The sequence below is a fragment of the Heliconius melpomene genome, chromosome 19 (assembly GCF_056956725.1).
Source record: "Heliconius melpomene rosina isolate 202511_hmr_F chromosome 19, ASM5695672v1, whole genome shotgun sequence".
Taxonomy (NCBI): domain Eukaryota; kingdom Metazoa; phylum Arthropoda; class Insecta; order Lepidoptera; family Nymphalidae; genus Heliconius; species Heliconius melpomene.
In genome coordinates this window covers 16,777,598-16,790,277 of record NC_140407.1, presented here as the reverse complement: position 1 = coordinate 16,790,277, position 12,680 = coordinate 16,777,598, and the positions used below count along the sequence as shown (strand labels likewise).

General features: G+C 38.8%; 2 protein-coding genes across 6 annotated transcripts; one reads left to right on the top strand and one right to left on the bottom strand.

Moving 5' to 3' along the window:
- Positions 1-1,469: 1,469 nt before the first annotated feature.
- On the bottom strand, positions 1,470-8,594 carry grp (serine/threonine-protein kinase grp). Of its 4 annotated transcripts, none has more exons than XM_085202671.1 (6): positions 8,439-8,594; positions 7,976-8,056; positions 4,136-4,674; positions 3,491-3,724; positions 1,960-2,210; positions 1,470-1,882 (listed from the first exon to the last, which is right to left on the bottom strand). In XM_085202671.1, the coding sequence occupies exons 2-6, from the start codon at positions 8,044-8,046 to the stop codon at positions 1,619-1,621; spliced, it is 1,359 nt and encodes a 452-aa protein (XP_085058797.1). In that variant the 5' UTR covers positions 8,047-8,056; positions 8,439-8,594; the 3' UTR covers positions 1,470-1,618. The 4 variants fall into 4 exon arrangements, with proteins under 4 accessions (XP_085058797.1, XP_085058799.1, XP_085058800.1 ...); XM_085202673.1 differs by having other exon boundaries at positions 7,976-8,159; positions 8,439-8,583; XM_085202674.1 differs by having other exon boundaries at positions 7,976-8,125; positions 8,439-8,571.
- Positions 8,595-9,928: 1,334 nt separating this feature from the next.
- On the top strand, positions 9,929-11,693 carry Mlc-c (Myosin light chain cytoplasmic). 2 transcript variants are annotated; one of them, XM_085202665.1, is made up of 5 exons: positions 9,929-10,065; positions 10,133-10,160; positions 10,551-10,732; positions 10,876-11,022; positions 11,261-11,693. In XM_085202665.1, exons 1-5 carry the CDS (start codon positions 10,063-10,065, stop codon positions 11,342-11,344), a joined length of 444 nt encoding a protein of 147 aa, XP_085058791.1. In that variant the 5' UTR covers positions 9,929-10,062; the 3' UTR covers positions 11,345-11,693. The 2 variants fall into 2 exon arrangements, with proteins under 2 accessions (XP_085058791.1, XP_085058790.1); XM_085202664.1 differs by lacking the exons at positions 9,929-10,065; positions 10,133-10,160 and adding an exon at positions 10,272-10,485.
- Positions 11,694-12,680: the final 987 nt, after the last annotated feature.

Here is a 12,680-nt window from a genome sequence, read left to right as displayed (position 1 = left end):
CCCTGGCACAAGCTGTATTACCTTATTGTATAACCGTCTGGATTGCACACTTTCTCACACCACACACAGACGTACATGCACACACGCTCATACTCAACTACTTTTTTTAATATTGTTATTTTAATCTTGCATGCCTTTACTGTAAATAAGATAGTACTTGTTACTTTTATCCTATTGAGGTGGGCGATAATGGCTGCAACACAGTTCTCACTAATGCGGTCAATATCGAACTTATTTAAATGTTGTACCTGTGTTATTTTTAGTTCCTAATAAAGATTATTATTTTTTAGTTACCAGTCCTATCTCACGGCACATGCACGGGGCCCAACGGACAAACTCCCCTCTGATTAGCATATGCAGGGCATTCCCCTGCGAGCTATTCTCGCCTCTTTCCCCCCGGGTACGCTGTCAAGACCAGTCCAGGTCAACAGCAATAAAGTCCATTCATTGCTTGTAGGCAAGGGCCGTGATCGTTAAGCTCGTGAGGTATTGTTATTAGCTGATATATATCACTTAAGTATTACAATTACGTAGAACCTCTTTAGAAACAGGCGACATGTATAGACACCGATCCGTTACGATTTTATTATAAGTATAGACTAATGGAAATGAAAGGTTTGGCAAGTTTACAAAAAAACAAAATAGTGAAAACTTCATTTAAATAGGTTAACGTGAACACACGCAGAAAGAGACAAAAATTAAATATCATTGTTGTGGGTTCTATTACAATTAAATATGCCCCCAATGATAGATCAGATTTATTTTCCACGTATAGACACCGATCAGTTAAGATTTTGTTTTATTAACAAACCGATCATTTTGGGCCTTTAGCCGCAGCGAAGAAGCATCTGCAGTTCACAGTCCACTCGCGCCCATTCACGTCACGTGTTCTCACATCCACAATGCACATGTGATACAATATGACATGTGTGATTACATATGTACACTTAATAATATCTTTATTTACACACTTATAAGATATACAATAATTGGTTGAGGTACTGTCCTCTTAGATAGGTTACAAAGTAGCCCGTAGTAAGGAGTAACAGTGCCGTGTTCCACGGGGTACTAAATGAAGTGTTTCTTTAAATACACGAGTTATCAAGTCTTAATGTACATAATATATTATAACCTAATTATCTCTTTATTATATTTTGGTGAGTATACAAGATGTGTGTGTATTTGTGTTATTATATGAGTATGTATGTGTGTGCATGTAGTATAAGATTTTTATAATATAGTTTGTTTGTAGAAATAATTCTGTTTCCTCTTATGTTTTCTCTTGTAAGAATGAACGGACAGTTGTTTTACATATATGGATCGATAAATTATACATAGAAGTACTTGTATTAATTTTATTATATAAGAAAGGGCCCAGATAGAAAAGTAACGTATAACAGGGAGAGGACAAACATTAACTTTACGTCGCTTAATTATTTTAACGTAGGGGGAACACCATAAGACACATAATCCATTTATATTATTTATTTCAAAACAATTGCGGTCTTTGACTGCAACGAGTAGAGTACTATTATTCTTAAAGTTAAATAAAGCAAATGACAATGTTTTACAAAATCAGTCTTAGTGTAAATAATGAACAACTCGAGGTGAGCGAGTGTCAGCAGTCCATGGGTTCCGGGGCGGGCGCCAGCGCGTGCAGCGGCGCGGCCAGCTCTTGCGCGCGCGGCGGCGGCGAGGCGCCCGGGGCGTGTGCCAGCAGCGCACGCCGCAGCTGCAGGAAGCGCCGCTTGAAGGCGAGCCCGCAGCCGCGCGAGCGCCGGAACTCCACCACGGACTGCGCCTCGCTCCCGGCGCCCCCCACAACGCCCGCGGGCAGCGCCCACGCGCGCATTCGTACCTCGTCCACGCACTCGATGGCGAACTGAACAAAACCAATAGACGTCATTAATTCCGTCATTATTACTTAGTCACAACTCATCAGTTATGATCAGTACTCACGATGCGCGGGTGCACGCGCCGCCAGACAGCGCGCGCATCGCCGAGCGCGGCGGCCAGCGCACGCAGGGCGGCCGCGTCGTCGCAGCGCAGCCACACGCGCGTTGCGCGGCGTACAAGCGGCGTGCAGGCGTCGGCTGGCGAGGCCGGCGAGGTCGGCGAGGCGGGCGCGGGCTGCGAGTAACTCAGCAGCGCGTCCATGTCGGCCGCGCTAAGGTCGCCCGCGGGCTGCGAGCACCACACGCGTCCGTCCGCTGCGCGGGCATACATGTTATGTAAGCGACGAGCTCCACTTTACTTATGAAAACTCAATTGCATGACTTAAGAAAAATAAATTCTGACAATGAGTTCCAATGTCTCACTGAGCATATAAGGAATGTGGACTCAAAACTGAGCTCTCACTTGTGGAATGGCTCTGCCGAGTAACGACAAGATAGTCTTTATATATGACTTTTAATTTTAAAACAGCTAAAAATTTGACAAGTATACACTCTTACTAGTCCTATTGTAATAACTTCTATAAATCCCATTAATTAAAAAGTTACGGAAATAAAAAAAAATATTGATTAAACAAAGGACTTCAGTCGTATTGAATTCATACAAACTTTATGATTTTCGTCTCTGATGATTTTCTCAAAAAAATTGATTATAAATACTTTTTAAAAATCTGTCAACAAATAAATTGTCTAAGAATATGAATATTTTTAATTAAAATCGTACGACTTTTTGAGTGTCAAAAAAATATTGTAATAAATTTTTACCAATAAAAATATTACCAATTTAAGATCTATTTAAAAAGAATGAAATAGTATATAGAAAAATTAAATATTAAACTCAAGTTAGACAAAATACTAAAATACATAAAATGGTAACTGATCGATGACTCTACATGGAAGATCTATCGGAATTATTATTACTCTTTGTGTGCTTTCGTTTTTCACGTTTATCTCAGATAATAAATAAAGTAAATGCAGTTTTCAATTTTGGATTCTGACAAGCTTCGCTTAACAGTTAGTCTTTTATTACAATCAACAATTAATTATGACGACTATGACTTAAGTTACGATGTACTTGGAGCATTAAAGTATAGACGGATAACGGACGGAAAGTATAGACTATACAATTTTTTTGTTTTTCTTAAATACAAATATTCTGGAGTCTGGAATAGCCTGGAGGCCGCTAGTAACATATATTTTTCCAAAAGTTCTTACCAAAAAGCAATTATGTAGAATTGTCTTCTGATGATATTTGCATCGACGCGATGCTTTGGTAATCTAGCTTTATGAGCATACACGCAACGTCATGGAGCTAAATCGCCAAAGCGTCGCATCGTGCGTCGCGTCGAGTCACGTCTCGCCGGCCCGTCGTCACGTCGCTGTCTCGTCATCGCCGCGGCCGCGCCGCCGTGCTGAGGCACGAGGCGTCTCTGAGACCATTCCACTCAGAGTCACCTAGTACCTGACACGACGCGCGCGGCCGCCCCACCCCGTCACGTCGCGCTGGCTGCATGCCCCGCCCGGAGTGACGCACTCACCGTGTCGCTCGCCCGACTCATCGCGCTCGGTCTCAGCCAGCCAGCGGTCCGCCTGCAGCTCGTCCAGCGATGCGCGCCGCGCAGCGTCGGGGTGCAGCGCACGCCGCAGCAGCGCCAACGCGCCGGCCGGCAGCTTGCGCCACACGCCGGCGGGCGCGGCCGCCCCGTCCAGCACGTGCGCGCTCCACGCCGCGTAGCGAGCGTCGGCGGCGGTGGCGCGCTCCCACGGCAGTTCTGCAAGCAGAGTACGGGTGAGGGGTGGCTAGGGCGAGCAGGGTGATTAGGGCGACCAAGGCGGTAGGGCAGAGGCTGGCTGGCGACTGGCCGCGCTCGGTGGAGGCGCGGTACGGCTCGTAACTTCGGTACCATAACTTTAGGGTACGAGGACACGCCTACAGCTAGGATACCAAAGAGACGAGCCGCGCCGGACGCGGCGTGCGGTTAGTGCTCGGGCTGGTTGCATGCTGTGAAACAAACACGAAGGACCTGCGAATTGTCCTTCATATTTATATAAAGTAATGTGATATAATTTTTGTATTTTTTCTCGGCTGCACACGGATTTGCGTGGGACATTTCACGGTCACTCAAAAACAAAGACAAAATAATACAAAGAAACTAGGTGCTGTCGCATGCAGTGGTACTGACCGCCGGCCAGCATGGCGAGCAGCACGAGCGCGGCGGCCCACACGTCAGCGGGCGGCGCACGGTACGGGCGGCGCGCCGCGCGCATCACCTCGGGCGCCGCGTAGGGCACGGTGCCGCACACGCGCGCCAGCAGGCGCTCGCGCGCGCCGTGCCGGAACACGGTAGCCAGCCCAAAGTCTGATATCTTGAGGTCGTCGGCGTGGTCCAGCAGAAGGTTCTCGGGCTTGATGTCGCGGTGCGCCACGCCGCGCGCGTGCAAGTAGGCGATGCCAGCGGTCAGCTGGCGCGCGAGACGGCGCGCGTGCGCGGGCGGCATGCCGGCATCGGGCTCGATGCGGTCGAACAACTCGCCGCCCTGCGCGTACTCCAGGAATAGGTAGTGCAGGCGCAGGTGGCGGCGCTCGCCCAGGCAGCGCAGCACGTGCGGGTGGCGCAGCGCGCGGTGCAGCGCAGCTTCGCGCGACGCGCCCTCATCCCCCGCCGCCACTGCCTTCAGCGCCACGCACGCGCCCGTGCGCGAATGCACAAGCAGCCTGACCCTATGAATACAAACAGCCTTGAGTAAACTCAAATGGATCTCAGATTAGAACCCGTCATGACTCAACCCACGCTCTGGGCGTGATTTACTCGTATTTAAAAACTTTATTGATTTAAGTTTTTAAGTCATTTTAATATGTCACTTCTTTATAAGCTTCACGCTTTATCCCGCATACAGCAAAGTAGGCAGAGGCAGAGGCAGAGGGAACCTAATGTTAAGACACTCTGTTCCTATTGTTCCACTTCTGTAGGCTGTGCATGTTGAGTGGCAGATCTCCACCGCTGTGCATCGAAAAATCGAATAAAATATAAATTTTTCATTTCCTAGAGTGGGAATCGTCGTACCAACAACACTAGTGCCCCTGCACCACGATTTTCCTCGGAGTCTCTTTTTAAATATTCAAAATTTATAAATTCAATAATATACCTATACTTATAATTATAATAAAATTGTATTTGATCACTGTAAAAATCGTCATCGGGAAAATACATGAGGAAACATATTATTTGGGGACATTTAAAATTTATGTAATAGAATCCAAAATTGTTTTAAAAAAAATGTTATGCTTGTGCGTTTGCTAACCTTAGAATCGGTAAATCGATTTAAGTGCAGTTCATTTACATCTGTCCATAAATAAAAAAAAGTAATATCTATATACTAGGGGACGCGCGCAACTTCGCCTGCATATTACGCTCAGGGGTGAATTGTAATAAACAGTGAAACACATGTTCAATGAAATATTTTTAAGAGTGAATTTCAAATTTAATAAGAATCGGTGCCAATTAAAAGATTTCCCCATACTAACTTTCAATCCCTTATTTGCACCCTTAGGGGGTGAATTCTAAACAACCATGAAACACGTGTTCAATGAAATATTTTTAAGAGTCTGAATTTAATATTTTATACCTTCTTAGTGGGTGTCCACGTTACGAAAATAAACATCTGTCCAAATGTCACGTTTCTACGCATAGCGGTTACGGATGTGCGTTCGTCTTACGTCAGTGTCAGTACATGTCCTTTTACATATAGACTAGCGGACGCGCGCAGCTTCGCTTGCTTATTTGTTCCCTTAGGGGTGAATTCTAATAAACCATGAAACATTTTTAAGTCTAAATTTAAAATTTTATAAAAATCTCTGGCGTATTAAAGTTTTTCCATACAAAGTCCCAACCCCCTTTGTTTGCACCCTTAGGAAGTGAATCCAAAAAAACCATGAAACACGTGTTCAATAAAATATTTTTAGAGTCTGAATTTCAAATTTTATAAAAATTGGTGCCGATTAAATTTTTTTCCCGTACGAACTTTCAATCCCGATTTCATACCTTTAGGGTTAAAAATTTTCATAATCGCTTCTTAGTGGACGTCTAGATTACGAAAATAAACATGATGATGAAGAGATGAAGATGTTTATTTTAGATTAGGTTCGACAATATTGCTACAATTTTGTATTCAATTGGCGTGATAATATTATTAGAACACGAAAAGAATTCGAATTAGCAAACAAATAATTGTGTAGTTCTAGCGGGTGAACCAGCGGATCGCTAGTTATTTAAATAAAAATTGACCACAAAATGAAAATAATTCTTCCACTATTCCATACAAACTAAAAGATATTGATAATTTCACTGAACAAAGATCTTCGAAACGTAATACCTACCTAAAGAGTTAATGAAGGCACTGCCGGTGTTTTCTAACGACAGTAAGGCGGCGGCGGCGGCGGCGGCACTGACCGCGCGGGGTGGATAAACTTTCAAGGATGCGCTCGCCTCCGTCGCCGCTAACAATCACTTTTTTCACCAAAGTTGCACTCTTAAATCTAGTTCCGCGTTAGATCGACACATTTCGGGGCTCTGGCCTATAGGAACTTGTACGACGCTAGCTCTGCGGGGCGGCGCCTTACCACACAATACTATCCATATCCATTATTAACTTCTTCCTGTAATTTCTCTCAATTTTACATTGACTTTCCGCCTAGTGTCAAAACACTCCATTCTCCACTAACAGGCTGGCTTTAATGTTTACAAGTCACAAGCATGGCACCGTTAACAACAAGAGATGACTTTTATTGAAGGAAGGTAAACCCTAAAGGCAACATGTTCTTATAATATAGGCACCCCGAGGTAACTTCAAATTAAATAAAATCAGATTTACTTTGCCTTATATGATTGTGAAGTTGATTCAGAGTGGGTTGGACTGCATTTATTGCAATTTGTAAATATGCCTGTACTGCAGGTGCAGTATCCAGTCAATAGTATTATTTATTTTTATTAATTAAATAATTATTATATTATAACATCCATCATGGTCTGCTAAAAGTTATTTGAACAAGTAACATTGAACTTAAACTAAAACTTCTCATAAAAGATAAATAAAAAATATTTAAAAAAACAAAAACCCCCGGCTGCATAAAACTAAAACAAAATTAACAAGCCCAATAGTTTATTAGGATTAACAATCGGAACCTCTTCAAATTGATTAGGTCCCGACTGTTAATCCTAATAAAGTATTGGGCTATTTTTCTTTTTAGTTTTATGCAAAGTTTTTAAATAATTTAGATTTTTCACTTTTTTGTTAGGATTCATTATGGTAATGATAATCATGATATTTTTGAAATCCTTGCGGTGAGCTCTTGAATTTGATACCCATATTGTGGTATTCAAAACCACCTACCTAAGAACACTTGGGCTGCTCAAACAAATCTAACGATATTTCAATTATGGAAATCCGCAGTTCTGGAGATATGAGGTAGCCCATCCTTAGCAGTTGGCAATAAAAACTTAAAATGAAGCACTTAGTAAACTGATGATAAATGTGCAATTTTGTTTGTGACCTTTTTTGGTTGATAACCATAATTGTAAATTTTTTTACATGTTTTCTTATAAAAATCAGCTTCACATTGTGTCCCCAACACAGATAGGTAGGCAGAGGGAATATTAAGTAATATAACAGTCAGTGAAGTATTATAAGTCTTCTTATACATATATTACTTAAGACAGACTGTCCCATAAGGCAAATTCATATCATGATAAAGTATTATTATATAAATGAATACAACAAAAGCATATTTATGTAAACATTCCAAGAGCAATGTTCAGTAGATTGTGTATTAGTTGTGAAAAGTGATTGTTCCCAAAGTATTGTAAAAATAAGAAAATTGTAATTTTGAAAAGATTCACTACACACACTCATTTGATTCCTTAGTTATTTTACGCAAAGGCAATAATAAGTTGTTTAATATTTAAAAGATGATAAAGATAACAATACGAAAATTGTTGACATAAAGTATCAACAAAGACACTCACTCTCCGTAGGCGCCCTCGCCGAGCACCTGCGCAACCAGCCAGCCGTCCACGAACTCTCCGCCCGCGGCCATGTCCCGCCGCCTGCAACACCCGGCACTGTCACCACGCCGCCTGCCACCCGCCGCCAGCCCGGCACGACCACGCCGTCAGCTGGACTCGGCTCATTACAGTATGACAAATCACTCTAACCCCGTAGATAAATACTAATTATTCACGCTTGCCAAAGATAATCCTACTAAGCATAGTAATGACTAGCTGCAATCTTTCTTTTCTGAAAATAATTCTAAATGGCGGAAGGCACGTGGAGTTTGGCGAACAAAGCCTCTGCTGAGCACAGCCGTCGCCCCGTCAGCCACCTCGCCCGATAACGGTAATCGCTTACCGTAAAAAATACAAGAATAATCTAATAAAGACTGAAAATTGAATGTATGTGACGAAAGAATCGAAATATTAAGTAACTAACCTTTTCAACGACTTCTACACCATTTTGCCATTTTCTTTTTCCTTCCCTCTACAATTCGTCCACCAATCGCCAACCAACCCGACCGCGCCATCGTTCCGTACGAGCTCAATCGGCTTTTTTTCGAATGAAAAGATCAATGGCTGCTTTCGTTCAGAAATTTTATATTTTAATAAATATTAAATATTGAAACTAATATTATATAGTATATTAGATGATATATATATATAAATATCTGTGTTACTTGTAATATTTTAAATTCTAATTAAAAATATTCGAATTGATTATACATACGGTAAGATACATATAGATACATTTTAAAAAAATAAATATTTCTATATAAATATCTTCACTTTGTCAATAAGCTATAGATGTTTATATTCCGCAAGTAATAGCTCTTACGGAGTGTAGGCCAACTATATACATAAATTTATATTCAACAAACTTCACATTATTACAATACTGTAATAAATATTTCCGTTTTATTTCCTTTATTTTTCCTTTCATTACTCATCAAGTGGTCAAATATCAATCATCACTTGTGCAGATGTTTACTAGTTACTGCATACGACTCTTATTTTTTTATTCAGTAGTTTAAACAGAGTGTTTTTGTCAGCACCACTTTAAATAAAACTATTCACAGTTTTAACTACTCTATAAAAACCTAATACAATTTTAAAAATCCCAAAAATGTAAAAATTTTATTTAAAACAAAATAAACAATAAAATTATCGTTGTAAAATAAAACGCCATTTGTTAAGGACGACGCACGCACACATTAACCTATTCGCAGGGACACCGTCGCACACGCCTCATTCCAAAATCGAGTCGTAGATATTAGCGATAAAGTTCAAAGTTGTTTAACCTTTAGTATTATTTTTGTAGTAGTAAGTGTTTACGTTTTTAGTCTGTGCGTAACTGCGTCGCACGAAATACAGATATGGATAAACTGTTGAGGTATCTTAATTAATTTCTTCAGGCATGGTTTTGAAATATTTTACACTATATGCTGTCCCCGTATAAGGAACGCTGACGCTTCCACTCTGTATATAATGAAAAAGAGTTGATAAAGACTAAAATAAATAGGTACAGTTGGCTTTATAACCAACAAATTTGATTTGTTAGCGTTATCAAATAAAAATAAGATACCTCAGAATATCTCATAATATCACAATTATATAAAAACGCTTTTTATGACTTTATATGCGATAAAAACATGAAGAAAATCTGATGGTTTTCATATTCACAATACAATAATTAATATCTTTATCAATGATATTTTTTTGGTAAGGTCTTTTATTTTAAGCATAGCAATAATAAATATTTTTACCGAAGTAGCGAATGAATTTAAATACATAAATTTAATTTACATTTTTCATTACTCATGAATAAGAAGGCCTTTATACTATTCTAATTATAAATGTATATTTTTTATTTTTAGAAAATTATATAAATAATTCGATTTCGTTCTGAAATTTCTTACTCACAATAACTTGCGTCACGTATATTTTTCTTAACTGTTTGTGATGTCGTTGTGTATCTGTTATCTGTATGACAGTTGGTGTACGCGGAACTAAAATACATAAATTTTTAATTAAATTAACTTGCTTGAAATTTTGATAAAATAATGGTAAAGTATTCACTACTCAAATATTTTATATTGTTATAGATTTTTTTTAATTTACACTTTTTTCCAGGCTGGTTACTCCGAAGATCAACTTGCAGGTGAGTCATACAAAAGATATTTGTTGTTAAGATATTTATTTATTATAATTATTTACTATATATATATAAGAGTAGTCTTAAATGAAATCTTAACAGAAAGTACGGTCGTTGAGGCACCGTCGCGCAATGCCCTATGACTCACGTCAATCAACTCTCTCACTAAAAGCATTGGCTCTTACAAGCGCCCTAGTTTCCTTATATGGTTTGTATTTTAATACATTTTTACTTGAGGCCATTTACTGTGCACAGTATTGCCATATCGTCTTGTCGAGCAACATGTTTATGTACGACCCACCTACAAAGCTAAAGCTTACTTCAGTAGAAGGTAATAAGAATATAGGTATTATATTCTTACTAAACTTAAAAAATACATATTTTATTATTTTATAGAGTTCCAGGAAGCTTTCCAGTTATTTGACTCCCGTGGAGATGGCAAAATTCATGTGGCACAAATAGGGGATGCCCTCCGTGCTTTAGGACAAAACCCAACTGAATCTGATGTTAAGAAGTGCACCTTACACCTCAAGCCTGATGAGAGAATATCATTTGAAGTGTTTCTGCCTATTTATCAGGTTATTTTAAACAAGCTATAAATATGTGATAAAAAATGTTAATTTTCCAATTATACCAAATTTTATCAATAATTTTTTAAAATAATTAACTTACTTTTTTTACTGAGTGTAACTTGTATAAATATTTTCAATACCATTTGTAGGCAATTTCTAAAGCCAGAAGTGGTGATACTGCAAATGACTTTATAGAGGGTCTGCGCCATTTTGATAAGGATGGTAATGGTTTCATTTCTTCAGCTGAACTCCGCCACCTACTTTCCACTCTTGGAGAAAAACTGAGTGATGATGAGGTATTATTTGATTTTATATTTTAATATGCATAACTACAAAGTTCACTATAGTACATTACTATACTTATTTTCTCCTTTACATTTTTATTTTATTGCCCTTGGTATAGGGAATGGGTAGTATACTGGTAATATTAAGCAAATGCAAAGCATTCTCTTCCACATTATTGGATATCTGTCAGGGCACCCTCTGCAGGCACACTATATAATAGTGTAAGTGTATTTATTATTGTATTTGCAGGTGGAGCAGTTGTTGCAGGGACAAGAGGACTCTCAGGGGAATATCAACTATGAGAACTTTGTACACCTCATTATGCAGGGATAGACGCGCCCACCTGCAGTCCACTGTTATATAGTATTATGTCATTTTATATTTATTTCTTTTTTATATCTCTTCAATTGATAATGCATTTATTAAAATGACTGCGATATGATGGCTCATATATGACACCATTATAATTGTGATTTAATCAAAAAGTGAAGAATATTCCGAACTGTACTTTATATATTTGACTAACAATATTTTTATTATTTCCATTACTTTACTATAATTTAAGAGCATATTCCAAGATTTTTACATAATTTTAATATATTTTGTGATTTAGTTAAGTTCAGTTGTACAAACACATGGTTAATAATTAATATTGTAATCCAAAATAAATTTCTAACAAATATGAATGTTTTATTTTTAACTCTAGCTTAGGTTGGTTGGTTTTACAAGGTTTATAAAATTTTGTATAAGTTTTTTAATTAAAAAATTGACATCCAAAAAATGTATAATTTAAATTAACTCCAACATCAATGTCATTCAACAGATTTTGGGTAACTTAAAAACTATTGATATTTTTCCGATCATTATATTATGAGATAAATTGATCAACTATTATAATTACTTTTACATCCTAAATTACGTAAAAAATATAAATTGATGTTTAAAAATATATATATAAATCAGCGATTGCTAATCACGCTGTGCCCGCACACAGCAAGGTAGGCAGAGGGAACCTAGTGTTAAGACACTGTCCCCACTTTCCGTTACATTCTGGGGGCATTGCATATTATGTTACGGAATTCAACGCCGCGCTTTGCCTGGACTCCAGAGCGAACAAATGGAAATAAATTTAATTAAATATATCATCTCGAGTGGGGATCGAACCCACAACCAGTCGAATTTACAGTCACACTTTATGCCCCTGTGCTATGTGCTACTACTGGCCTCGACTTATTGTGTGATCCATCCTAGGCTGGACGGCTTACAATGAAGCATATGTACATAACGAGATTATGATGTATGATTATTGGCTTTCTAGCGTTAATAAATCGGAAAGCTGATTTTATTATAAGAAACCCGAGAAAGCAAAATATATAAAAAAGTATTTATAAAATTTTATTGTTTGTATACAACGAACGTAGTAAAATCCCGGTCTCCTAGATATTATTTGTCAAACAAAGAAAAATATTTTGTCAATTTACCATCCATTCACGAAGCCATCGTGGCGCAGCGGCACCACGCCGCTCGTGGGGTTCCCCACTTAGCCGCTGATAACATAATTAGGTACTCTATGAGCAAGTGAAACGCCTCGAAGCTAGACAACTTACGAAGTATAACGCCCAAAAACGCGGTCATCTAATAAAACATTAAAAAATATTTTGTCTGTATA

What these genes read in the sequence shown, in the direction of transcription:
- grp (XM_085202671.1), bottom strand. Translation starts at nt 8,046, where the DNA reads ATGGCCGCGGGCGGAGAGTTCGTGGACGGCTGGCTGGTTGCGCAGGTG. An exon ending in GGCGAGGGCGCCTACGGAGA is followed by an intron (nt 4,675 to 7,975) that starts GTGAGTGTCTTT and finishes TTGTATTCATAG; the next exon opens with GGTCAGGCTGCTTGTGCATT. An exon ending in GCTCGCCATGCTGGCCGGCG is followed by an intron (nt 3,725 to 4,135) that starts GTCAGTACCACT and finishes CTCTGCTTGCAG; the next exon opens with AACTGCCGTGGGAGCGCGCC.
- Mlc-c (XM_085202664.1), top strand. Translation starts at nt 10,287, where the DNA reads ATGCCCTATGACTCACGTCAATCAACTCTCTCACTAAAAGCATTGGCT. An exon ending in AAAGCTTACTTCAGTAGAAG is followed by an intron (nt 10,486 to 10,550) that starts GTAATAAGAATA and finishes ATTATTTTATAG; the next exon opens with AGTTCCAGGAAGCTTTCCAG. An exon ending in TGTTTCTGCCTATTTATCAG is followed by an intron (nt 10,733 to 10,875) that starts GTTATTTTAAAC and finishes TACCATTTGTAG; the next exon opens with GCAATTTCTAAAGCCAGAAG.